General features: G+C 45.9%; 1 protein-coding gene and 1 pseudogene across 1 annotated transcript; both read left to right on the top strand.

The window, feature by feature from the left end:
• Window positions 1-110: 110 nt before the first annotated feature.
• On the top strand, window positions 111-26,424 carry LOC147891084 (G patch domain protein). The gene is made up of 3 exons (XM_087389522.1): window positions 111-367; window positions 610-961; window positions 25,867-26,424. The coding sequence occupies exons 1-3, from the start codon at window positions 139-141 to the stop codon at window positions 26,195-26,197; spliced, it is 912 nt and encodes a 303-aa protein (XP_087245648.1). The 5' UTR covers window positions 111-138; the 3' UTR covers window positions 26,198-26,424.
• LOC147891085 (uncharacterized) lies at window positions 2,714-11,413 on the top strand (annotated as a pseudogene).

Below are 26,424 nucleotides of genomic sequence, written 5' to 3'. Positions count from 1 at the left end.
CGTGCTTCGACCGTCCATGTGGGGCATGCCGGACAAGAAAGTGCTCAGAATGAGACTAGCTGCCGGTGGAGGCTCACCAGATTCCGGCCGGCCGGTCTGGGATACCAAGAGTGGGGTATTGCCAGGGGTATTCCCTGGATGACATCAAGCGTGAGAATGCAAAGTTCCATTGTCATTTTTGTTTTGCAGAGCAGAGCCATGGATCCTGAGACCGAGAAGCACTTGGCTGCTTTGATCTTGGAGGAAGCCTCGCGACTCAGATTGCAGGCTGAGAAAGATGGTGTCCATGTTTACCTCTCCAAGCCCACAGCTCGTGGACGCCCTAACCCTCAATTCCTCCAGGCCACCGTTCGCGGCGTCGAACAAGGTTTTCATTCTCGCCATCTCCCGATTTGCACATCTCACGGAATCCCATGATTCGAGAAATTTTACGCAATGTTTATAACTCTTTTTTCCCTTTTCTGTAGTTGACATCAATGAGTTGCGAAGAGCAATTAGTTGCACGGGATCGGCAGTAGGGTTTTCTAGGGCGTTGTCTGTTTTGTGTTGAAGGGGTGCCCAATTGGCTACTTTTTCTTAGATTGAATAGATCGCATTTTGTCTTTTCAGCAAATCGTGCGGCTGAGATCAATGAGATGTGGAGGCGCAGGGCAATGGAGTTGGAGCTCGAGCGCAAGGTCAAGAAAGGGCACAGGCGAATACCAGGCACAAGTCTCTCAAACGAAACCGAAGAAGCGGCCAGATTGACGAGTTCTTCGAAAATATCCGCGGGAAGATCCAGAGACAGTTACACGACTAAACATCAGGATTCACACTATAGGAGCTCTTCTCCAAGATTGCATGTCAGCTATGCAACTGATCAAATTTCAGACGATGATTCCGAACGTTCTTGTGGCATCGTAGATGATCTGAGGGATGAAGGTCTAAAAGATGACGAAGTCGAACAATTTTTGCATTCCAGGTATGCTTCGTAGATAAGATAGACCACAACGGAACAGTCTGAGTTATTGCAGCCCAAGTTTGTTACGGTTTCTACTACTTCCTTCTCTGTGTGTCACAGACGTGAAGTAGGACGTCTTGAGCAAACGTTTTAACATGTCGGTAGGTCTAGGCCGTGCAAGAGATCAGACCTTTTACTCTCTAAACTACATGGTAGCGTAGGCTTGTTTGAAGGCCTGCAGAAGGGAGGACAGTCACCAACTTAAGGTGACAGATAACATTGTGCTCATCTAGCTCATCTCTCTTCTCAGCTTTGCTTCGTATCCTCTTTCAGTTACCCGCTCTTTCTTGCCATTCTTTTCTTCCACATGCGTGTGTGTGTGTGTGTGTGTTTTCTTAAGAATCTTCACCTTACAAAATTATTATTTAGTTTGTAAGATTGGCTAAACTGTAGTCTTCATAAGATAGAAACATCTTCCTTTACGCCAAAGTCGCAAAGGGCGTAGGGGACTAGTTGTCCAGCAGCCCTGTCAGCAGCGGAAACTTGGATTATAATTTTCAGGTGGTAATCTGAAGCCTGCCTTTGCTTTCGCAGGTGGGTCATGATGCATCAAGCCATGCCACAACATGTATCCTCTGGACATATTTTATCCCCCACTAAATTGAATCACATCGCCCCCCTGCTGAATGTTGGCATAATTGAAGGGGAAGTCCCACCCCACCCTGCCTTGATCCTATTCCAGAATGTTATTTCAACAGTTCAGAAGTTGAGAAGGTGACGAGGAAGGTCCTTCCTAGATTTGCATCTCTTTTACGGTCCCTGTGAGACTTAGATTTTCAGCTCTAATGCCTGTCGATATGCCTCTTCAAAGAATGTGAATATACCCTTTCCACAGCTTTTCACCTTAGATCCTTCTTCAGAACCTCCCAGGTCCGCCACATTGTTTTCCAGAGGTAGACTCTTTTGCAAAGCAGTTTTCTGGGTATACTACAGCAGCCATCTCAGGATAATGTTGCCACTTCCTCCCTCTGATTGGACTTACTAGTAACAGCAGATACGCCCAATTGGTTTCCTTGTTCTCCACAGCTGTGGGCCAGTTGCATGACTCTTGAAAGACCAGATAGTGACCTTGCGGAAACCTTTCAGGTGGAGATGAAGTCCAAGAGTGGATGGTCGTGCCCATGGAAGAGTGGAGGGTGACTGCATCATTCGAGAGACAGTGTGAGGGATTCCTTCCAGTGGGGATCTATGCGAAGCAGCCACAAGGATATCACTGTGCGGGGAATCAAGGAGCAAGACACGGATGGTGCCAGTTTGAAGACAGGTTGGAGTAGACCCTTGAGGTGAAGGTGCTTTGCAGAATCTGGGCTGTTGTGAAGGATAACCTATGTGCCCTCACCTCCTACTTCCTCCAAGGGTACCAATTCCTTCCTCCAATTGTGTAAATAATCTACACTCTGAAATTTCTCAACAATTATTCTATCCTAGATGTGGACTCCTAGAACCTCAAGACTATCTTCTACCTCCTCTTGGCACCTTCCCAAATGAGGAGAGCTCAGGGGCTTGATATCTCAGGATGTATAGGGGTAGATGGGTCACCAGGGGGATAGGATGAGGCTGCCATGTGAGCAGCAAGATGGCTGTCACATGGACAGCTGACTGAAATCCTCTTTGATGTTATTTTAGGGTAGCTTCAAGGTCCACCTGGCCAGCAGCAAAGGCTGGCAACAGACCCTTGGTGAGGGCACATAGGCTGGAGCAAAGGGAAGCCAGATGGGGATAGTAGAAGGGCTGCAGAAGAGAGATTACCTGGTTGCCAGATCTAGTACAAGGACTGTACAGCAGCCGCAGATGTGCTGCTCAGCAGCAGCGGGTACCTGGGCTGGTACAGCAGGTACAGAAGGGCGTATTGCAGCAGGTACAATGGCTGTCAGGTGGGCAGCAGGGCCAAAAACAAGGGCTGCAATGTGCAGGCTTTATAGGTCTGCAAAGCAGTAACAGACTGGTCGACAGAGACCAGTCTGGCGGGCAGTAGGTCAGGTTGGGATAAGTAGAAGGCTGGTCAGCCTGTCTGCCCTGTTTTTGGGACCATCCAGCTCTATAAATAGGGCCCATTGCAGGGGTCCTTGTAGTCCAGGAGTTCCTACCTGCAGGTCACTTTTCAGGCTGAGCAGAGGGATCAAAGTTATCTACTTCTTGTAAGTGTTCTTTTTAGAAGCACATGGAATGAGTTGGAATTTAAAATTTTCAATTGTGAGATCTGAAGACTTTCTTTATTCTGTGTATAAGGGTTTGCCGTGGCAAGCTATCCTTTTCTCTCAGTTATGCTTCCAGTATCCTGCAACTGTGCCTTGAAGAAGCCTCTAGAACTCGTCCATCTCAGCAAGTCATGCTATTTGAAGCAATTATCACTGCCCTTGACAAAAGTCATAATTGGAGTCTCCAACTCCAATTCTCACTGACAAGCAGAGTGCTATCTTAGAGCACGGAATCCTATACCTCATGCCCGCACGAAACACATTAAACTTCACTATCATTATGTGAGAGAGCCATTACATGCAAGGGAGTTCTGTCTCATCTCTTGCCTAACATATAAGAATGTGGCCGGTTGTTCACCATTGCACTATCTCAAGAAAAGCTGATGCTTTCCACAAAGATTTAAACTTGTTTCCATTTGATGATTGAAATCACAACATGGCAAGGGAGCATTGAAAATATTAAGGCAGTGGTTAGCTTTAGGTTAGGAATAAGGTTAGGGGCACTATTTTCTCATTAAGGTTTTCCCCCCTTAACCACATTTAGTTGCTGAGTTGTTTGTAAGGTCTTGACCTCAATTAAGGTTAGACCCTAGGGTTTTATACATTCGTACTTCATTTCAATCTCTAATTCTCAACACAACAGTTCAACGAGTTGTTTCTCCTCCACCATTGTGCACTTCAATTCCATTTCTCACATCCAGCTACATCTAGATAAGCCTTTTGGGATTCTGCATATGTTGAATTGGAACAAGAAATGTCTAGTCTGGTAGTGCTCAAATAAAGCGAACTTCTGGTAAGTTGTTTGTACTACTAAGGATCTGTAGGGCATAGAAAAGGGCAAGCCTAGCAATGGCAAGCCCAACAAGAAGAATTGCTCTTGTCTGACATAAAGAGCTCGGATCAGCCAAAGGGACACGAGACGACAAGAATGGTTGCTCAGATGCTCTTCTGAGAACAAGGGTGACAGCACTTGCATACAAAAGGTCTTTGGAGGTGAATCCTCACTAGATCCTTGATGAGGTTGAGGCTACCTTGCTGGTCTGCTGCGGGGAGGCCTGGGCTCTGCTGCTCTGAAGGCTTGAAGGCCTGAGGAGTGGATGAAGAATGAGGGCCAAAGGCTGCCCTTTATAGGCTGTTAGGTCAGCCTGGCCGACTTGGTCAATGCCAACCGCTGACCTTGGTCGGTCAAAAAGTCAACGGCGACAAAAAAGTCAACGCATCCAACTCTGTGTTTTTTGACCTTCGATGCGAGCGTTGATTGTCTGTTGACTGTGTGCTGATTACTGACTGCATAGGGCTTTCTGCAGGGATGACGGATGCTCGCATGGCAGTGGACCTGGTTTTGCCTGCACTGGCACCAGCTAGCATGGCCGCGGGCTTGTGGATGCCCATGACAGACGCTCACAAGGGACTATGAACTAGAATGCATGCATTTGGCTACCCTCTAATGGGTTAAATTGTATTATATTATTTGTGCAAGGTACAAGACTTTGGAGAGTGCTATATTCCCCTACTTTTTAAGGGGAAAAGCACAAGACAAGTGGTGTTCCAATTAAAGAAGGGCGCCTTACTCTATGGAGGAAAGCACCTGTTTCTGGGGAAAGCCCAAGATTTTGGAGAAAGCTCGACTTTCTAGAGAGAAGCGCCTATTTTAGGCAAGAGATGTTAGCATTATATGCATCTCCTGTCTACAGTGTACTTGTGTGCACACTGCTCTGAGTGAGGGCTTCTTTGTGGGTGTGCCCGCCCCTCGTAAGGTTCTTTCATTTCCGGTTCTGCACTTGTATCTGACACTATTTTCCATTGGTCGGAGGCTATTCCTACACTTAGAGGGGGCACCCACGAGACAGGGCCGAGGCTGGCCGACCAGCTCCCACGCAGCAGGGGGGCCAGAGGGGGTAGGCTGGCCGACCAGCCCTTGGCCAACCTGGCTCTGGCCGACCAGCTGGTCGGCCCAGTTGGCTGACCGACCAGGCTGGTCGGTCTAGGCCATCTGGCCGACCCTCCTGACCTTCCCTATAAAAAGGGTCTTCCCCCTTCCTCATCTCATCACTTCTTCTAGCAGCTCCTCCAGCCTCCTCGCTCCAGGCTCCTCCTGCCTCCTCGTTGCAGGCCCCTCCAGCCTTCTTGCTCCAGGCTCCTCCTGCCTCCTCGTTGCAGGCCCCTCCAGCCTTCTTGCTCCAGGCTCCTCCTGCCTCCTCGTTGCAGGCCCCTCCAGCCTTCTTGCTCCAGGCTCCTCCTGCCTCCTCGTTGCAGGCCCCTCTAGCCTTCTCGCTCCAGGCTCCTCCTGCCTCCTCGCTGCAGGCTCATCCAGCCTCCGTGCTCCACGCTCCTTCAGCCTCCTCACTGCAGGCTCATCCAGCCTCCGTGCTCCACGCTCCTTCAGCCTCCTCGCTCCAGGCTCCTTCAGCCTCCTCGTTCCTAGGATCCAGCCTCCGTGCTCTCAGGCTCCAGCCTCCTTGTGCCCAGATCCTCTGCTCGAGTTCAGCCCCTTCAGCAGCTCCTGTTTCTCATCCTGTTCAGGACTCCTTGTATTACAGTTGCTGCCCTGGTTTATGGGCTAAGTTACAGCAGATCTGTTTGTGGCACATCTTGTTGTCTCTAGTATTCTCTGTGTGATTCTGTAGCTTCAGTTTGCTTACATCTTCCGCTGCCACTCTTGACATGGTATCAGAGCACTAGGTGCTCCCCATCCTCTTGGTTACTGAAGCATCCACCAACACCTGGGTGAGTTCTTCTCTGCATCTCTCTTGCTGGTCGGCAGCCAATGTTCCTCCTGCCTTTGTGATCAGCTCTTTGCCTTCTCCTTCTTGCTGGTCAGCAGCCTTTGTTTCTCCTACTCCGAGGCACCAGTCGGCATCTTGAAAATCGGTTTTGTGAATTTATATTTTGAAAATTTGCACCCGTACCCCGGACTATCAATAGCAGCCTACTGCTTCATCAAGAGCCTCTCCCCCCCTTCCTTCATCGCGCATCGGGTCGGCTCCCGTCTTCACCCGTACGACTTTATTAAGGGGTTCCTGGCAGAATTTATTGGCTCTTGATTTTTGGGTTCGATAGTTCTCTGTTTGGTATTGAAACACATGGGGGACCTCAGCCACTCAAGAAATCATAAGTCCTATCTAAAAGGTACGGATCTCCACACCCAGATACAGATCCCAATCCTTCCCCACTTCTCCGAAACTCAGAAGTTTGATGGTACTAACTATGACACCTGGAAGGATAACATCGCCGCAGTTTCAGAGGGGGACAGACATCCTCTTCTCCATTTACTCTCTCGTACAGGTTCCCATCTACCGGATTCTCTTCACCGACAAACCTTCCTCATTTGCACTACACTCCGAGTCTTGGATTGTTTCTTTACATGGCCCCAACCGGGAACATACTCTCGAGGGGGACTCTCCCGTTCACCATCCTTCAACAATCTGGCTCGTTATCGACAGTACCAGCTTCTTGCGGACTCACCCAGCTCCCTGCTTCTTCGACAGGAGCCGAGAGGGGGTGTTAGCATTATATGCATCTCCTGTCTACAGTGTACTTGTGTGCACACTGCTCTGAGTGAGGGCTTCTTTGTGGGTGTGCCCGCCCCTCGTAAGGTTCTTTCATTTCCGGTTCTGCACTTGTATCTGACACTATTTTCCATTGGTCGGAGGCTATTCCTACACTCAGAGGGGGCACCCACGAGACAGGGCCGAGGCTGGCCGACCAGCTCCCACGCAGCAGGGGGGCCAGAGGGGGTAGGCTGGCCGACCAGCCCCTGGCCAACCTAGCTCTGGCCGGCCAGTTGGTCGGCCCAGTTGGCTGACCGACCAGGCTGGTCGGTCTAGGCCATCTGGCCGACCCTCCTGGCCTTCCCTATAAAAAGGGTCTTCCCCCTTCCTCATCTCATCACTTCTTCTAGCAGCTCCTCCAGCCTCCTCGCTCCAGGCTCCTCCTGCCTCCTCGTTGCAGGCCCCTCCAGCCTTCTTGCTCCAGGCTCCTCCTGCCTCCTCGTTGCAGGCCCCTCCAGCATTCTTGCTCCAGGCTCCTCCTGCCTCCTCGTTGCAGGCCCCTCCAGCCTCCGTGCTCTCAGGCTCCAGCCTCCTTGTGCCCAGATCCTGTGCTCCAGTTCAGCCCCTTCAGCAGCTCCTGTTTCTCATCCTGTTCAGGACTCCTTATATTAGAGTTGCTGCCCTGGTTTATGGGCTAAGTTACAGCAGATCTGTTTGTGGCACATCTTGTTGTCTCTAGTATTCTCTGTGTGATTCTGTAGCTTCAGTTTGCTTACATCTTCCGCTGCCACTCTTGACAAGAGAAGCAGGCTTAGCTTTTAGAAAGCACATGCTTTCTAGCTGGCTGTACACAAGACTAGCTTAGGTAGCCTGGGGAGGCTTAGGGCGAGGCAGGCTTGATTCTCTGGTTGAGTGGCAAGGGTATGAACCGGATAGAGGTCTTTGCTATTTTTGGCGCATTGGGCCTGAGCCTATACAAGAGGCCCAGAGGTTCAGTCTTCAGAGAGCCGATGGGAGCAAGTCTAGCTCCCTTGTGCTAGGCCTGATCTTGAATTGAGTCGCAGACGCGCACTTGCATCTTAGGGTAGCCCAAGGCCAAGCAGCAGATCCAAGGCCTCTAGGCGCCACCTGTTGGTATGGGACACCAGGCTGGTGAGGATTTGGTTTGGAGTTAGTGCCAATAGCTCAGCTCGTGGCTCGGAGGGGACATCTCCTGATTCGGGATTGTATCCAGTAGGTGTCATGGTTGGGTGGGGAGCAGCCTACTCAGATTCCTCACGTTTGGTGTGTTCTTGTGCTTGCTTGCAGGTCATAGGTTTCAGGAGTGCTTGGGTCATGTAAGTTAGTATCAGATCCAACTCCGGAGATATGAATCTCTGTTGCAAGAGAGATAGGACGTGATTTCCTCCAAGTATGAATCAAATTCGAAATTTCAGGTGGTACCCTGTGAGTGCTTGTTGGTTCGTCAGTTAGGGTTGTTAGTTACCGGGAGTGGGATAGAAGGAAGGCGAGAGAGAGAAGAGGTGAATTTGCTGTTAGTTGCTGAGGGTCTAGGAGAGAGAGAGAGATGGTGTAGTTAGGGTGGAGTGGTGAGGATCTTATGGCAAGAGGATACGTGCGAGAAGAGTGCAAGGAGGAGCGCAAGGTTGTGGCAGAATCCAAGGGACCCCGAGCACCTGATTGGCTGTGTGGAATCCGGGTTGGCGTGAGGAAGGAGAGCATTGGGGCTGAGCTGAAGTCGGTGGGCTTGGAAGCTAAAAAAAGCGCCATCCCTTCAAAGTTAGGAGGATGGGCTTTTCTAGAAAGCTGGGCTTTCTAAAAGCCAAGGCCATCGAGTTTATAGCTTGGCGGATTGCTTCTCTTCACCAGCCCGTGGGCTGCGCTCAAGCTACACCTCTCCACGCCTACCCTCTCGGATCCTGTCAGCTAGAGCGGACTGCTGCAAAAGACCGTACAGACCAGCTGCCATCTCCACCGAACTCTGCCAGCTAGGATTAGGGGGGGGAGGGAGGGGAGGGAGGGTTGCTGTTCGCCAGCTCGGGATCAGCCGCCTTCTTCCTTTTCAGCTAGCCTTGCTGTTTCTTAGCCTTCTCTCATCCTCGTGGCAAGCCTCTACTTCACTCCATACTCCTAGCTTTGAATCCGCCTATTGCTCCTCTTCCCTAGACTACTCTCTTCACTGAAATCAGTTCTAGTTATGGCTGATTCAGCAGAACCTAGGCTTTCAGAGGGTGATCAAGATCTTCTGGGTTTGTTTGCAATCCAAGCATACCTTTTCTTTGTGTTGCTTGGAAGTTTCACAAAACTCCAAAAAAGCCAAGATTTATTGCAGCTGCTTGTGAGACTACTTTGACGATTGTCTCTAAATGGCTAAGCTACTGCTTCAAAGCCATGTTGCCTAGTGTCCATGAACTTTGGAGGGGCTTATTAAAAGAGGCAGATGTCCCCTTGAACTCAAGCTGGATTTTAAATGACTCTGTAGGAGTGATTCCTGTTGTAAAATTTTTTAATTCCTCTCGAAGCATTCAGGAAAAAGAGTCTCCTATTCTCCTTCAAACCTATGATTTTACGACGCTTTACACAAAGATTGAAATGGAAGACCTGAAGTTTAGAATTAAAAAGCTAGTGGCTGACGTTTTCAAGCTGAGATTTGACAAAGATAGATGCAAAGTGCTAAAAGTTGAGAAAACAACCTTATGCTTTGACTTTTTGTGGCTAAAAAATAAAGATCATGACATAGGTTCTAAAAATAAAAGATACACAAAGGTAGTAAGTGTAGAAGATGTTTGCTCTTGGATAGATTTTCTTTTAGATAATCTTTACATCACAATAGGTGATTCTTTGTTTCAACAAGTTATAGGAATCCCCATGGGCACTAATTGTGCCGTCTTTATAGCAAACTTTTATCTTTTCACTTATGAATTTGAGTTTATGCAAGGTCTTATTTCTTACATAAGCTTAGTCAAGTTAGACGTTTTATAGATGATTTATTTGTACCAGATGTTCCTAGCTTTCAAGACTTTATGTACAAAGATGCTAGAGCTTTTGGAGAAGGAATCTATCCTCGTGACTCTTGTGAACTGAATTGCACTTCAAGAGGGGATTCTTGTGTTTTCTTAGATCTTAGACTTTCTCAATCTACCATAGGATTAGAGGTTGATATATACGATAAACGTGAACAACCTGGATATAGTGGTTTACACATTATAAAAATGCCTCACATTGACTCAAACATTTCTGATTTGGCAAAATATGGAGTCATTTCTTCCCAATTCCATAGATTTTCCCGCCTTTGTACAACTAAGGAGTCTTTTATCACTCAATGTAGTAATTTGATCACTTTACTATTACACAAGAGGTATAATCCAAGGAAAATAATGGAAAAAGTTCGCACATTCCTAGATATGAAGTTTTTTATCTATGGTGTTTCGGCCTTAGGTTTGTTTAGAATAATTGAACATAAGCTGAAAACAAAAAGCGGGGAGCTGAATAGCCCGTTTTTCTTTTAGCAAAAGAGAGTTTGTTTGAGTATACTTGTGCTTTCTAAGTTAGAAATGTATTTTTGCCTCTTTGCAGAAACGAGACATAAGTGTAAAGGGCCATTTAGCTTTTTATGTTTTAAATGAGAGAGAGAGAGAGAGAGAGAGAGAGAGAGAGAGAGAGAGAGTTTCTAGTTTTTTGGAAGTTTTTGTTTCTTGACTTGCTTGTTTATTTTTGCTTAAGTCACGTGCTTCGTTTCTTCTTTATTTCTTGTTTTCATTCTCTTTTGTTTATTTGATGTATTTTAGTAAGCACTGGGTTTGCCCAAGAGACTCCGCGGGTCTTTAGAAACCCAGTATAGCTGCTTATGCTTGGGCACTGATGACGACATAAGTGTTGCTTTGCTTGCTAAGTATGTCTTCCTTTTGTTTTTCATAAAAGTTTTTGTTTACCTCTTTTTCCTTCTCTTTCATTTTCTCTTTTATTTTCTTTGTAGATTTTTGATCTTTAGAACAACAAAAATTCTAAATTTGTATGATTGGACTTATTCTAGTCTTACAAAGGTATACCACGGAGGGGACGACTGGGGTCTCTACGATGATTTGATTACAAAGACTGCCTTTAGTGAGTTCACCGCAGCTGTGGATGCGAAGTTTGAGTTGGTTAATTCGAATCAAACGGGGTTGACACAGCAACTCCAAGGGATTCAAGCTTCTATCATGCTTTTGACCAGCACTGTTCAAACGCTCACACATGTTGATGCTTTGGCTTCAGTGTTGGGTCGGAATATTACACCAGATCCTTGTCCCGGAGATCAGAAATCCAGGACCGAGGAAGTGGTTGACTCTTGGTTGCACAAGTGGCAAGTACACTTCCAGTTTCACCCTTACCTTGATGAGAAGAAGATGCAACTTGCCGCAGGGTATTTATCAGGGAAGGCTTTATTGTGGTGGAAGGAACTTCGACCAAAGCCTTCCACATGGATCGAATTTGAAGAGTTCTTCAAGAAAGAGTACTTGTAGAAGGAGGAGGGTTATGATATCGTAGGCAAGCTCAAGGCCCTCGATATGTCCAATCTGAATTTGACTTTTGAAGTTTATCTTCATAAGTTTCGTGATTTGCAGATCAGAGCTACAAAGATGGACCCCGTCACCTTATTGGGCTTCCATGTGGATGGTTTACTTGACTCGTATAAGCAAGTCTACCACTTTGCAAGAGGCCATGAACTATGTGCGCATCTATGATGATACTATGGCCACTTCAAAGGGAACCACTATTGCCGACACGAGTGGGAAGAATAAGAGGAAGTTCTTCCAGTCAACAACTGGTACCGGGGAGTCGAAGTCTGCTGACAACGCCTCCAAGAAGAATTCGACTCAGACCAAGAATGATCGAGCCCGTTTTCTACGCACCCGTAAGCTAAAGAAAAGGACGTTGTTTTATTTGTGAGGAGCGGGCCCACACTCGGAATGATTGTCCTAAACGCAAGAACTAGATGCAAGCGCCTGGACCAAAGCTCCATGCGGGACAAGGAACCAAAGCTAAGGGAGCTAACCAAGCATTGATGACAAGTATTTCTGTAAATGTCATTACTTGCCCACTTTCTTGTAATTGCACTTTTAATAGTTCGTTATTTGGCCCCCATGACCTTTTTCGAGCTTATGGAGAAGCAAGGGACCAAAGAATTCACATTCTCTTTAACTTAGGCAGCTCTCCCAATTTTGTGAACTACAAACTTGTGCAGAGGATGGGGCTGTGTCGTGGGATGGGACTGTCCACGACACCTAGCGATCACACCTACGAGGTGCAGCTTCCAAATGGGAAGCAGTTTTGGGATTGTAAGATTGACAAACTTTCTATCTGGATTCAAGACTACACAATTACTCTTACGTGCTATGTCATGCACTTGGAACATGTGGACTTGTTAATCGGAAGAGAGTGGTTTAAAACCCACGATATTCGGATTGGATGGAAATTCCTATCTTCCCACAGAGGACAACATAGCATATATGTTTACAAAAGCACTTCCTCGTCCCAAGTTCGAAGTCTTTCGACAGGCTTTACACTTGGTTCCCTTTGTTACATGATCTGACATCCCTTGTACATTCATAGGTGGCTATATCCTTTTGGATGAACATGTGCCACCATGACTAGAAAATACCAGGTATTCTGAGACGTTTCCAGAGTACTTCAGCCCATCCCATGGAGGGGGCGTTGTAGGCCATCCTCTGGTGATTCTAGTGATGCCCTATAGGCCATGGTATGTGCCAAAGACACTTATAGTGTTAGTGTCTTTTAGGCCACGTAGGACACTTAGTCCTATGTGACACCTAGGACACTTAGTCCTAGGTCTAGGTACTTGTACCTTGTACTCCTTTATCCAAGATTTGACGTGACGGCTAACTCATCGCTTCTTTAGCTACCTGCACTCTTTCTCTCCTATTCGATCCTTCAAGTGGCAAGGATACAAACCAGATAGAGGTCTTCGTTATTTTTGGCGCATTGTGCCCAAGCCTATAAAAGAGGCCTAGAGGTTCAGTCTGCAGAGAGCCGATGGGAGCAAGTCTTGTTCCCTAGTGCTAGGTCTGATCTTGGATTGAGTCACGGACGCACGCCTGCATCTTAGTGTAGGCCAAGGCCTAGCAGCAGATCCAAGGCCTCTAGGTGCCACTTGGTGGTATGGGAAACTAGGTTGGCTAGGATTTGGTTGGGAGTTCTTGCCAGTAGCTCAGCTTGTGGCTTGGAGGGGACATCTCTTGATTCGGGATCGTATCCCGTAGGTGTCATGGTTGGGTGGTGAGCAGCCTGCTCAGATTCCTCACGTTTGGTGTGTTGTGTTTGCTTGCAGGTGAGAGTGTCAGGAGTGCTCGGGTCGTGTCACTTCCACACTCTCTATCTACACCGAATCGTGTCGTTAAGTTTCTCTTTGCTGTTGGCGATTTCCAGCCACCAGACGAAGTATTCCTGAAAGGGCGATTCATTCGAAGAAGCTGCGAATTGATTTCCAGCTGCTTGTGGGTGTGTTTTCCAAAGTGTGAATTGATCAGAAGGCTGCGAGTTGTATGTAAAAGCTGAGTTTGAAGTCCGGTTGAGGTTTCAAATCGTCACAACTAAACACATTAATCATTGTTGTGAAAGCTGCCTTGTACTCAGCTTGACAAGAGGTAGTCAACCGTTTATTGTGTCTTAATCAACCAGGAAATACATGAATGTAAAAAAGGAACAGTTTTCGCTGGTTAACTGCGTAGTGTCATAATCACTAGCCCAATTTTAGTCGCTGTAAGCATGCAATTGCAAGTCACATCCCTAGGAAACAATCAAATGACGTGTATCTTGCAAATAGCGGAAAACACACTTGACAGCCTGCTGATGTAGTGTCCTTCGGCTCTGCATAAATGCTTATTGTTACATTGCAAACTGAGTATCTGGTCTGTGATTGTATAAGTAGATGAGGCATCCAACAGCTTGACTGTAGATAATGTCATCAAGCCATCATGCATGGATAACCTCATCCCCGGTTCCATGGGAGTAGAAATGGGCTTGCAGTCCTGAAAGCTGAACCACTATTGTCTCCGTATAGAATTGACTGTTGTAGGCCATCTTTTGGTGGTTCTAGTGATGCCCTATAGGCCATGGTATGTGCCTTGTAGGCATAAGTGTAGGCACTTATAGTGTTAGTGCCTTCTAGGCCACATAGGACACTTAGTCTTATGTGACACCTAGGACACTTAGTCCTAGGTCTAGGTACAAGTACTTTGTACTTGTGTTTCTTCATTTTATCTAAGATTTGACGTGACTGCTCTATCGACTCGTCTTGTACCTGCACTCTCTCTCTCTCTTCGTTTCGTACCTTCAGTGGTATCAAAGCGCTATTGGATCTGTTCCCCTGCCTCTGCATCACGCACAGATTTCAACAATCTGCGCTCCATCCGTACAATCCGTACGATTGTACGGACTTTCGTACAGATTTTGAATTCTGCCGCACCTGCTCCGTACATCCGTACCTTTTTGCTCGTCGCACCTACGCCGTACAACCGTACGGCTTTGCTCCGTACTGTACGTCGTCACTTGTACCTACGTCGTACAACCGTACGTACTCTGCTCCGTACAACCGTACGGCTCTGCTCCGTACTTGGTTTTTCAGGTCTTTTACAGGTTATCACAGTTGCTATGGCTGGGAACAATCAAGATTTATTCGGAGTTCTTCGTGAAGATGATAAGTTGGATGGCACCAACTATTCGATGTGGTCTTATCTCATGAAACATATTCTTGTTGCAAAGCATTTGTGGAATATTGTTTCTGGGGCTGATCTGAGGCCAGCCAATGCTATAGTGGTTGTTTCTACTGCTGGTCCTTCTGCAGGTGGTACTCCTCCTGATGCCTCTTCCTCTAGCACTCTTGCTGCTGCTCTTCCAACTCAAGAACAGTCAAGATGGGATGCAAGAGATGCAAATGTACATTCATGCATTGCTTTATCATGCAAGAGAATCATTATTCCACACATCCGGTCTTGTAGGACAGCAAAGGATGCTTGGGATAAATTGGCTTCTCTCTATCAGATACGCAAGGAAGCTCGTGTTGCATATTTGAGAAGGCAATTACAGGAAGTGAATATGAATGAAGGTGAGTCAATGGATGCATATTTGACAAAGGTCAAAGTGTTGGAATATGGAAGCAAGAACTAGAAACTAGAAATGAAATAACAAGATTGAAAGACAAGAAATACCTTGAGAAGAGTGTAGACAAGACACAAGCTAGATTGATAGATTGCAATGATGTGACCCATGAATATATGGGCCAAAGTACAAGACATAAAGCAAGAGTGCTTATGGGATAATTGTAGAGGTGCCACATGGCACACACTCAAGACACAAAGACTAGACTAGACTTAGACAAATGTAGACTAGGAAATAGTACACTTAGTGTGCACTTATCTCCAACACCCTCCTTAAGTGGACACTAAGAGTAAGACAGAAAGACAAGACTAGAAGACAAACATAAAGACCGATAGACTTAGAGACAAGATAGAAGACATGACAGACAAAGATCGTGAGACACCCCTCCTCAAGTGATATCCTCATATGGGTCCACAAGGGTAGGGACAAGATGGATCTAAAACAAAACATAGTCAGATTGATAGACAAATAGACAGACAGACAAGACTAGATAGACAGAAGACTGACTGTAGTCAAACAGAAAAACCAAGACACTAGAACCCCTTGACCTACATCATCGGTGGTCAAGGTGGTAGACAAGAAATAGAAGTAATCAGAAAGCCCACTTCTCATCATATGAGGAAGGAACAGCAGGATCTGTTGATGGAGATGCTGCAGCAACATGGGCTAAGGTAGATGTAGGGGCTGATGTAGAGGGTTTGGAGTAGCAGTCCCTCTCCCGGTGATTATCATGGCCACAAATGGTGCATGGATGAGCCTTGAAACAATCCTTCTCCATATGATTAGTTTTGCCACAATGGGTGCAAGGCTTTCTTACCTTAGAACTTCCTTTCTTTGCTAAAAATGCAGTGTCAGTTACCTTTCGTTGTTGAGTTCTTTCTTCCTCTTGGAGAGCATTGATGATACCCTCAAGAGAAGGATTATTGTGATACTTGAAGGTAGTGACAAGAGTAGCATAGGTGTCAGGTAAGCTTTTGAGAAGCACAGCAATAGCAATATCTTCGGAGATGGGAGACTTGATTGACGCAAGCTGAACCATAAGACTGCGAAGATAATTGACATGAGAGGCTATAGTAGCTCCTTCCTGCATATGTAGATCAAAGAATGAGATCATAAGTGCAATCTTAGAGTTTTTAGATCGGGGTCCAAAAAGGGTATCCAAAGTGATCCATGCTTGAGGAGCAGACTGTATGTCGGAGATGTGATGAATGTAATCATCTCCAAGGCCGAGCAAGATGATAGCATAGGCTTTGTCGTTCTTGGCAGTGACAACTTGCTCAGTGTCGGGACCTTCGGGAGCAGCACGGTGAACAATGTCCCAAAGACCTTCTTTCATAAGATGGCACTTGATTTTGATTTGCCAAGTATGAAAGTTGGACCCATTGAATTTATCGATAGATATGAGAGAATGAGAGGAAGATGCCATGTGGGAAGGTCTTTCCTCTTGCTAGGATGCAAGGGCAGTGTCTATTCCCTTACAATATTGCAGAAATAAATGAAAGGAGAGATCCAAGAAGCCGGTTCTCTCACCACTTTGTCAAGGCCATAGCATATGACAGCCCATCGAAGCGGGAGGAACCAGCAAAAAGGAGAGAATGCTCAGCAAGCTGAAAGAGGCAAAGCACAGTACCTTAATCCCAGGCAGAGGCAGAGGTGCAAAAAGGGGGCGCAGTCCAGGAGGTTGAACAGATGGCGCAGATCTCCGTGAAGATAGCGCAGATCTCGAACAGCAGCTGGAGAAGTGCGGCCTGTGTACAGATTCCGTACAGTTGTACGGACTGTATGGACACTCTCGTACGTTGATGCAGGTGCAGGAGCGACAGCAGGAGCGGGAGCTGATGGGCGCAGATCTGTAGCTGAACTGCGCAGATCTGGCGCGGAAATGCACAGATCTGGCGTGCAATGGCGTGCTGTGATGGCGGGGCAGAAAAAGGCGGGCAGATCTGCAGCGGGGGAGAAATCTGAGAAGAGGGGCAGATCTGCAGCGGAGAAATCTGAAAAGAGGGGCAGATCTACAGTGGGGGAGAAATCTGAGAAGAGGCAGACTGAGGGGAGAGAAGAGGGATCAACCTAGCTCTGATACCATGTTGGAATATGGAAGCAAGAACTAGAAACTAGAAATGAAATAACAAGATTGAAAGACAAGAAATACCTTGAGAAGAGTGTAGACAAGACACAAGCTAGACTGATAGATTGCAATGATGTGACCCATGAATATATGGGCCAAAGTACAAGACATAAAGCAAGAGTGCTTATGGGATAATTGTAGAGGTGCCACATGGCACACACTCAAGACACAAAGACTAGACTAGACTTAGACAAATGTAGACTAGGAAATAGTACACTTAGTGTGCACTTATCTCCAACACAAAGACCTCATGGAACAGCTTGCCAACATTGATGAGGTGGTGCCAAATTCACAGCTTGTCAGTACCACATTGAATGGACTGCCAGATACATATCAAGGGTTTGCTACAACCCTTTGATTAGTGGCCATGGGTAATCCAGAGCACTATTCTTTTGACCAGCTAGTTACTTTGCTTTTGCAGGAAGAGCAAAGTAGAGCTAACAGACAAGCCATTATTCCTGATCATGCATTTGCTTCACAGCAGACAGGAAGAGGCAAGGCTTCCAAGCCTGGGCAAGCCCAAATCTGCGCATAGCAGCTGCAATTCCTCTACGCATAGCAGCTGCAATTCCTCCCATGCATCTAAAAATACAGCAGATAAGGGAAAGAAGAAAAGATGCAACTATTGTCGCAAGCCTGGACATGTCATTTCAGAATGCAGGAAGCGCTTTGCTTCGGAGAAAAAGAAAGCAGGATTGACAGTTAATGCCTCACATGCCATTGAATCCCATGAGCCAGCAGATGCTTCACATGCACATGCTCTTCAGGATGATTGGTCATGGGCTGTCCATTGCTCATTTGATCCCTCCAAAGCTGATGCACTCTTTACTGCTAATGATGCTCAGTCCTGGTACTTTGATAGTGGTGCTTCCAAGCATGTCACATCTTGCAGACAGTTGTTTCGTTCTCTAGCTGATGCACCTTGAGGGGGGATTGTTACATGTGCTAATAATGCTTCATATGCTGTAAAAGGAATTGGAGATGTGCAGCTCACATCCATTCCCAGCCATCCTGTCACTCTGACAAATGTTCTTTTTGTGCCTGGCATTGAAGTCAACTTGATTTCAATTTCAGCAATTGCTACTTCAGGTTTCAGAGTAATTTTTGATGGCTACAGATGCCTAGTATATGATCTTCGTGATGACAATGCCATAGTTCTCACTGGCACTTTGCAAAAAGGGCTTTATCACCTTGATCATCATTCAGCTGCACTTTCTATTGAAGCATTGGCTATTTCAGATTCACATCTTGCTCTAACTCATCTTTGGCATGAGAGAATGGGCCATCTCAACTATAGAGCTCTTGCAAAGCTACATTCACAGCAGATGGCAAATGATGTACCTTAGACTCACACAGTTTCCAAACATGTGTGTAAGGTTTGTCTTTTGGGTAAGATGCATCGATTTCCTTTTCAAAAGAATTATCCAAAACTCTCACAAAGGAAATTGCAGCTAGTACACAGTGATGTCTGTGGCCCAATGAGGACAAATGCCATTGGAGGATACAAGTATTTCATGACTCTCATTGATGATTTCACAAGGTATTGCTGGGTATATCCTTTAAAGGCCAAATCTGAAGTTTTCTTATGCTTTCAGAGATGGCTGAATATGGTTGAGAATGAATCAGGATGCAAGCTTGTCACCCTCAACACAGATAGGGGGGGTGAGTATATGTCAAAGGAGTTTGATGCATTTCTATCCTCACGGGGCATTATTCACTCATGCACTACTTACACTCCTCAGCAGAATCCTGTTTCTGAAAGAAAAAACAGGTCCACAATGGAGATGGCGAGATGCATGCTTAAGGCCAAGTCTTTGCCCAATAAATTTTGGCTTGATGCTGTAATGTGTGCCAACTATGTGCTGAATAGATCACCTACATGGGCATTAAAGACTCACACACCTTATGAAGCATGGAAAGGCAGGAAGCCTTCACTTTCACACATGAAAGTTTTTGGGTCTCTTGCATATGTTCATGTACCATCTCAGCTGAGACATAAGCAATACTGAGAAGATTATTGCCAGTAGAGATGTGATCTTTGCTGAACATTTAGCTTCTCCTCTTGTGGACTGCAAAGCAAAGCTAGATATTGACATGTTTGATGCCTTTGAATCTTGGTTACCTCTGCCATCAACAGAAGAGGATTTTTAGCAGCAACATGAGCCTCCTGTAGGCCCTCCACTAAGCAATAATCAGCCACAACCTCATGCTGATTTGCAGGTTACTCTTTCGGCACAGAATGATTCCATTACTCATGATGCAGTCATTGAAGAAAGAGCTGTCAATAGACAGCAAAGGCAAGTTCCCAGATGGCTTCCGGATACATTGAGGGACAGCAAACAAGATCAGCCTTTTGCTGCCCGGACAAGATCAGGGAATAGACAACATGGTCACTTTCTTGAGTTTGCACTCCTTGCTACAGCTTGCAATGAAGAGCCTTTGTGCCATAAAGATGCTTTTGACAGCAAAGAGTGGATGGATGCAATGAAATCTGAGTTACAATCTATTGCCAAAAATGACACATGGGAATTAGTAGATCTCCCACCTGGCAAGCATGCCATTGGAACGCGGTGGGTCTACAAATTAAAAAGGAAATCTGATGGCAGCATAGATCGATACAAAGCCCGTCTTGTTGCAAAAGGGTATGCCCAACAACAAGGCATTGACTTTGAGGAGACATTTGCTCCCACATCCAGGATTACTACCATTCGATGTGTCATTGCCATTGCAGCCCATCATCATTGGCAAGTGCACCAACTTGACATCAAGACCGCCTTTCTTCATGGCGATCTGCAGGAAGAAGTTTATGTCACACAACCTCCTGGCTTTGAGGTTGTTAATTCTGAAAATAAGGTATGCCGGCTTAGAAAAGCCCTTTATGGTTTGAAGCAGGCACCCAGGGCATGGTATGCCAAAATTCATGCACACTTACTATCCCTTGGTTTTCAGAATAGTCCCACAGAACCCACTCTTTATTTCCGTGGGAGTGGATCTGATTTTTTAGTGCTGATTTTATATGTGGATGATATGCTTATCACGGGCCCAGATACTCAGCAAATTGCAGCCTTCAAGGCTGATTTGCAGCAGATTTTTGACATGTCAGACATGGGATGGCTCCATTATTATTTGGGCATTCAGTTTGCTCATGTTGAGGGGGGTATCATGATGTCTCAGTCCAAGTATATTGGACAGCTCCTTGATCGTTTTCAGTTTGAGGATTGCAAGCCAATCTCTACTCCAGTGGACCCTGGCTTCAAATTCTCAGCTCATGATGGGAGCCCACCATGTGATATCACTCTTTATCAGCAGGCTGTTGGATGCCTTATTTATATTTGTCATACCAGACCTGACTTGCAGTATGCAGTATCTCAGCTCAGCAGATTCATGCACATGCCCAGTTCACAGCATTGGCAGGGAGTGAAGAGAGTCTTCAGATATCTCAGAGGCACTCAGTATTTAGCCCTCTTCTACGGTGATCAGGGTTCACTTACCATGCATGCTTACACGGATAGTGACTGGGCAGGATGTTCCGACACCAGAGTGTCACATACTGGCAATTGTTTTTTGCTTGGCAATTCATGTCTTTCTTGGCTCAGCAAGAAGCAACCGACAGTTGCCACGTCTAGCTGTGAGGCTGAGTATAGGGCAGCTTTCACCGCTACAGTAGAGTGTGTTTGGCTTCGACAGTTACTTACAGATCTTGGTATTTGCCAGACATCCTCCATTATTGTCTACACTGACAGCCAGAGTGCTTTCGCCATTGCGCGTAACCTAGTGTTTCATGCGTGTACCAAGCATATTGAAGTTCACTATCATTATGTTCGGGAGCGGTTGTCAACAGGAGACATAGAGTTGTCCTATCTTCCCACAGAGGACAACATCGCAGATATGTTTACAAAGGCACTTCCTCGTCCCAAGTTCGAAGTCTTCCGACAGGCTTTACACTTGGTTCCCTTTGTTACATGATCTGACATTCCTTGTACATTCATAGGTGGCTATATCCTTTTGGATGAACATGTGCCACCATGACTAGAAACTACCAGGTATTCTGAGACGTTTCCAGAGTACTTCAGCCCATCCCATGGAGGGGGGTTTGTAGGCCATCTTCTGGTGGTTCTAGTGATGCCCTATAGGCCATGGTATGTGTCTTGTAGGCATAAGTGTAGGCACTTATAGTGTTAGTGCCTTTTAGGCCACATAGGACACTTAGTTCTATGTGACACCTAGGACACTTAGTCCTAGGTCTAGGTACAAGTACTTTGTACTTGTGTTTCTTCATTTTATCTTAGATTTGACGTGATTGCTCTATCGACTCGTCTTGTACTTGCACTCTCTCTCTCTCTTCGTTTCGTACCTTCATGTGTCATAACAATCCAAAAACATTTTGCATAAAGTGAATCCCCAAGTAGTAATGCAAAATCCCCAAATCTGACAGTTCAAATGCCAACTGCATTTTAGTTTTGAAACCTGCATTGGTACCCGCGAGCAGCATATAATTCACATACAAAGTAATGCTCAGTAAATCCCTGCCATCCTTCTGGATGTGCTCTTGACCAAGCATCACAAAGCCTTAAGGGCTGCTTCACATACACTTCTTCTAGGAGGTTGCCATTCACAAAGGCTGCTTTTATGTCCAAATGATGCGCTTGCCAACCAAAATGTGCAACCATTGCAATCACGCACTATCAATTGTACCACCAAGTTTGTCTTTTAACTTGTATACCCTCTTTGTGCCTATTCCCCTTTTACCAATAGGGAAATCCACCAAATCTTGTGCATCTTGGGCATCCCATGTTCTTTGATTGCGTGTTGCTTGAGCAGATGCTTGGCCCTAGGCTTGCTGCCCTCCACGACCAGCAACTCAACCAGCTCCCTGTTGCGGAGAGTGTCAAGAGCTATAGTTCCAGGATGGGCATCATCACCTGTCAACAAAGTCCCATAGTCGTTTTGAAACTGAAATATTTTTAATCATAAGGCTATATCGACAAGTGCATTATAGTTCCCAGATAGGAGATTTTGTCGTATGCTGTGACCCCTTTGTGAGCCCTTTTCCAGGGACAGTCAGGCACAAGCTACGTAGGTCAGTCTCTCGGCCTTAGGTCAAGTCAGTAGTCAGTTCTTGTTCACTAGTACCCACTGGAGAACAGTAGGTTAAGTGTTTCCATCTTATAGTTTAGGTCTTAGCCTAGGTAAGGAGTCCCTTTAGGGTCGTCCCCAAAGGTTGGACAGGTTGCAGGCTGCCCAAAAACTCCCCTGGCAAATGAGCCAGGGAGGGCTTTTTATAGGCTGGTTGTAGGCCAACCAGTCTGTAAAACAGACTGAGTCGGTCTGTTTACAGACTGGGTTGGCTCAGTCCAGCCCTATAAAAGGGCCCCTTGGCTGCCCTGTTTTCTCATTCAGTTTGCTCCTGCCTTCAGTTCTCCTACAGCTCCACTTCAGCCTCTTGTGCAGCCCCTGAGATCCTCAGATCTGGCCCTGCTCTAGCTTCAGTCCCTTGGCCATCAGTTCAGCCTGATCTGAAGGTGACCACGCAGCACAACAGTAGGAGGTTTGGACCAACAAACGGAGAGAGGTTTGGGACACTGTTTCCTCAGCTTTCTCAGCTCTCTTTTACAGTTTAAACTTTACACAGCTCACTCTCAGCTCTATATTTCAGTCATCTCTCAGTTCTCTCATAGGATCTATCACTTCTAGTTTCACTCTCTCACTCACGCAGTAACCCTGCATTCTGGTAGACAGCACAAGCCTCTTCCTTGCCTTGCAGAAGCGTCCTACATCGGCAGTGTGGACAGCATCAAGGTCTCGGTATTGGTTGGCGTTGCCTCTCAGGTCCTTGGGTCTGCTATATGTGTGCATAGTGAGCTCTTCAGAAGCGCGTTCCGTGCTCTCTCGAAGAGTGTTCTTTGTATTTCTCAGTTCTCCAAGTATAAAGCAAATTCTCCCCTGATTGGGGGAGGGGGCCCTCAGTGGGTACAGGGACCCAATCGGTTGTCGACTCTACTCTCTCTCTACCCTCATCTCTTTTCTCTCTCTATGGTAAACAACGCTCATTCCTCGCTAAAGGTTTAAAGAAGGTCTTGCTGTGAATTACACGATCAGATAATCGTTGCATGCTACATCAACTTATCCTCTTGAGCGAGGACTCCCCATGCATCATTGAGATTTTGTGCCATCTCAGATAAATGCACAAAAGTACGACCTTTGAAAAATTTACTTGCTGTGAATTAAACTGCACAAACAAAATTCACTGCTTTACAAGCCAATGCTAACTTGTACAAATCTGGCTGAAATCTAACTTGTACCTGCACGAGGGCCAACAAACGCAACCGATGGAGACTAATAGCTTGAGAATTTTAAGGGCAAACAATACACCAAGTGCAATAAAATGATGCAAGGTTGAGCAAGCAAGTTGATCACTCCAGAGCAGGTCATTTTGATTAAATCAGCTGCAACAGCTTGAAATCACAGATCTAGAGCAGCTCCAGAAGCTTGAAAAACCAAAAACAGGTGCAGCCTGTTAAAAAACAGGTACAACAATCTCAAAATGTGAGAAAACTCCCTCGAAAATCGGTGGTCCAGCATTGTAGGAGCTCCAATAGTATTCAAAAAGAGCAATGTAGATCTGTTGATGGCTGACTGAAACAAGGCCTGAGAGCGAGGTTCTTCATGACAAAAGTACATTTTTTTGCGACAAAAGTGCTTCCCGAGGGCAGGGAGCTGTGATGGAGTGAGGGGCAGCTTCTTTTGATACCAATTTGTGAGAAATAGAAGCGAAGTGCACAATAGTAGAGGAGAAATAACTCATTGAACTGCTGCTGTATTGAGAATAGAGGTTTAAAACCCTAAAAGCTCTAGGATGTATCATGTAACTGTAACTAGGATTAAGACCCTTACAAACAATTGATTCAATGAGCTAACTCAATCACTGATTGTGGTTAGGGGAAAAAAACCTCTATGAGGGAAAAGGTTCCCCTAACGTTGTTACATACCTATTGCCTTAATATTTCCAACTCTAGAAGAGCTCTCAGGTTCTCTGTGGTCCATCGTAATCATAGTGCCCAGAAACGGTTTGCCGTTTCGGAGCCATTTCCGAAACCAGAAACGGCGTTTCAGGCAGGGTTTTTTTTTTTTGGCAGTGCCTCTCGAGCCTAGCCAGGGAAATGTATATAGAGCAGCAATGTAAGAGCTTGTAGATACCAATGCTCAGTTATAGAAGCAAAAATACCAACACACACACACACACACCAGCCTCAACCACCGAGTAAGAACCCCATTGGTGGGTAGGGCAGTTTTTGCTCTCCCTCTCTAGCCTCTCCTCTTGCTCTCCTCAGCCCTTGCCCTCTTCTCTCCTCATTGCTCTCCTCAGCCCTTGCCCTCTTCTCCTTGCTCGCCTCAGCCCTTGCCCTCTCCTCTCCTCCTTGTTGTCCTCTCAAGTCTTGTTATATGACATATGTATTAATAATAATTATATATATAATATATATTTTATTAACCTTAAAAACCGAAACTCCGTTTCCATCGTTTCTTCTAGTGACTGAAACTCCGAAACTTGTGGGAACTATGAGCGTAGTATGGACTCCGATTTAATAGATCCATAGACTTAGAACTCTATGGTTTTACTGATGTAGCAAGTGGTGTGGATGACAAAGGTGTGCAAGTACTTTGTCTTCAGTTTTAGCTCAAGCCTTGTCATGGCAAAAGCTTGTTAAAAGTAGCCTTAACATCTATTGAAGCGAAGTACAAGGATCTACCAGTGGTGCTTCTGAAGTAGTTTGGCTCAGAATGTTACTCTTTGAACTTGGGATTTTATTAGTTGATTCTACTACTCTCTATCCAACACATGAGCATTATTCAATTGCAAAGGACTTTTCATGCTAGAACAAAGCATATTGAAGTGCATTGTCACTTCATCATTGAGAAAGTTCTTAGTGATGAGATTGATCCAATTCCTTAGCTACTCCCAACTTGGTACCCTGTAAAACCAACTACAACTTAAGAGGGGGAAGTAACTGTTAGATTATGAGCAGTATGGTGTGAACCTGGTTTCTCCCATATGGTTAGGGTACCACATAGAGGATATATATCCTCATTTCGGTCTCCCACTGTAACACACACTCTTGGGAATACGATTTGTTCCCTTGTGCTCTTCTTGACTTTGTTTGGCAATGCCACATCCAATGGGCATTATACTGTGATGCTTGTGATGTATTTTGGCCCTATGGGTTTGAGGACTTCACAGATCGGTACCTAGAGAAGTAGGAGATGCAGGTGCGGGGACTGGCATCCAAGGATTCCTTCAAGCTCTTGCTGAGAGCTCTCCTGCAGGAGCGAATGGAGCGTTTATTTGACTTACTGGGTGTAGGCATTGTTTGGCTGCATGTGCGCAGCAATAATGGCTGCCAAAAGGGCAGCAGCTCTGGAAGGACCTGGCTGCCACATGGGAGGCTATGAAGACCCAGCCATGGGAGGCCTTGCCAGCGTCTTTGGCCACAGGTGATCTTTGTATTGGGGCAGTTAACAGATTATCCTGCTGTCTTTATGGATTCACCCCTTTCTATATAAGCCAAGTTAGCCACTTCCAGGAGGTTTTTCTTTTGTTCATAATAAGCAGCAAATCATTTTCTCTTTTCTGTCTTTATCTGTGGCCCGCTCTTCCTCATGTATCAGGGGATCAAGTTGAACTAACTGGAAATAGGAAAAGAAAATAAAAAACGCATGTTTGAGCATGTTTTCTTTCCCTAAACCGTATGCTTGAATGTGTTTCTCTGGTTTTAGTATGGATTTGGGATTTGCTATTGTGTCTTTCTCACTCCATCGCTGTCATTTTCTTTAATGGTATTCTGGTGCTATATAAATGCCTGTTATAACTGGAGTATTCTTTTTCACTTGCAGAGTAAAACGTGGAAGGGGGGCAATTGGCTCACGGATGGATGACCCTGGGCCATACCCCCTACCTCAGCCTGCTAGCCCGCATCTTCCAGACATTCGCCTAAAAGAGGACTGGGAGGATCGTGTGATGGGTCCTGCTTCTGGGCCTTCAGTAGCAATTGAAAAAGGGCAGTTATTGGAGTCTAAAAAGCACAAGAAGAAAAGACACAAGACTGAAGACATGGACAAGGAAGAGAGGTCAGGGTCGGACAGGAAGCAGAATAAAAAGAAAACAGGCAAGAAACACAGGAGCTCACACAAGTTCTCCAGAAAGAACAGCAGAAAGACGACATAGTTTAGGGATTGGTCATGGGGGTTTCCAAGGAATTGTGGCGTAAGTACCTTAAAAGTGCTTTGTATCAAGGCCATTCCCGCATTGGTTGGAGCTGGAAATCAATCTGTAGAGGACGTCCATCAAGTGTGCAGTTTGAAATTGAAATATGTATATACGATGCATATATATGGTAACCCTTTGAAATGGCTCTCACTTTCATTCACGTACTCTCAAAGGAGAATGGAGCA

The sequence above is a fragment of the Dipteris shenzhenensis genome, chromosome 18 (genome assembly GCF_047967505.1).
Source record: "Dipteris shenzhenensis isolate YYH24624 ecotype China chromosome 18, Dip_SZ_1.0, whole genome shotgun sequence".
Lineage (NCBI taxonomy): Eukaryota > Viridiplantae > Streptophyta > Polypodiopsida > Gleicheniales > Dipteridaceae > Dipteris > Dipteris shenzhenensis.
Note: the sequence above shows the minus strand (reverse complement) of the source record. Positions and strands in the feature narration are given on the sequence as shown.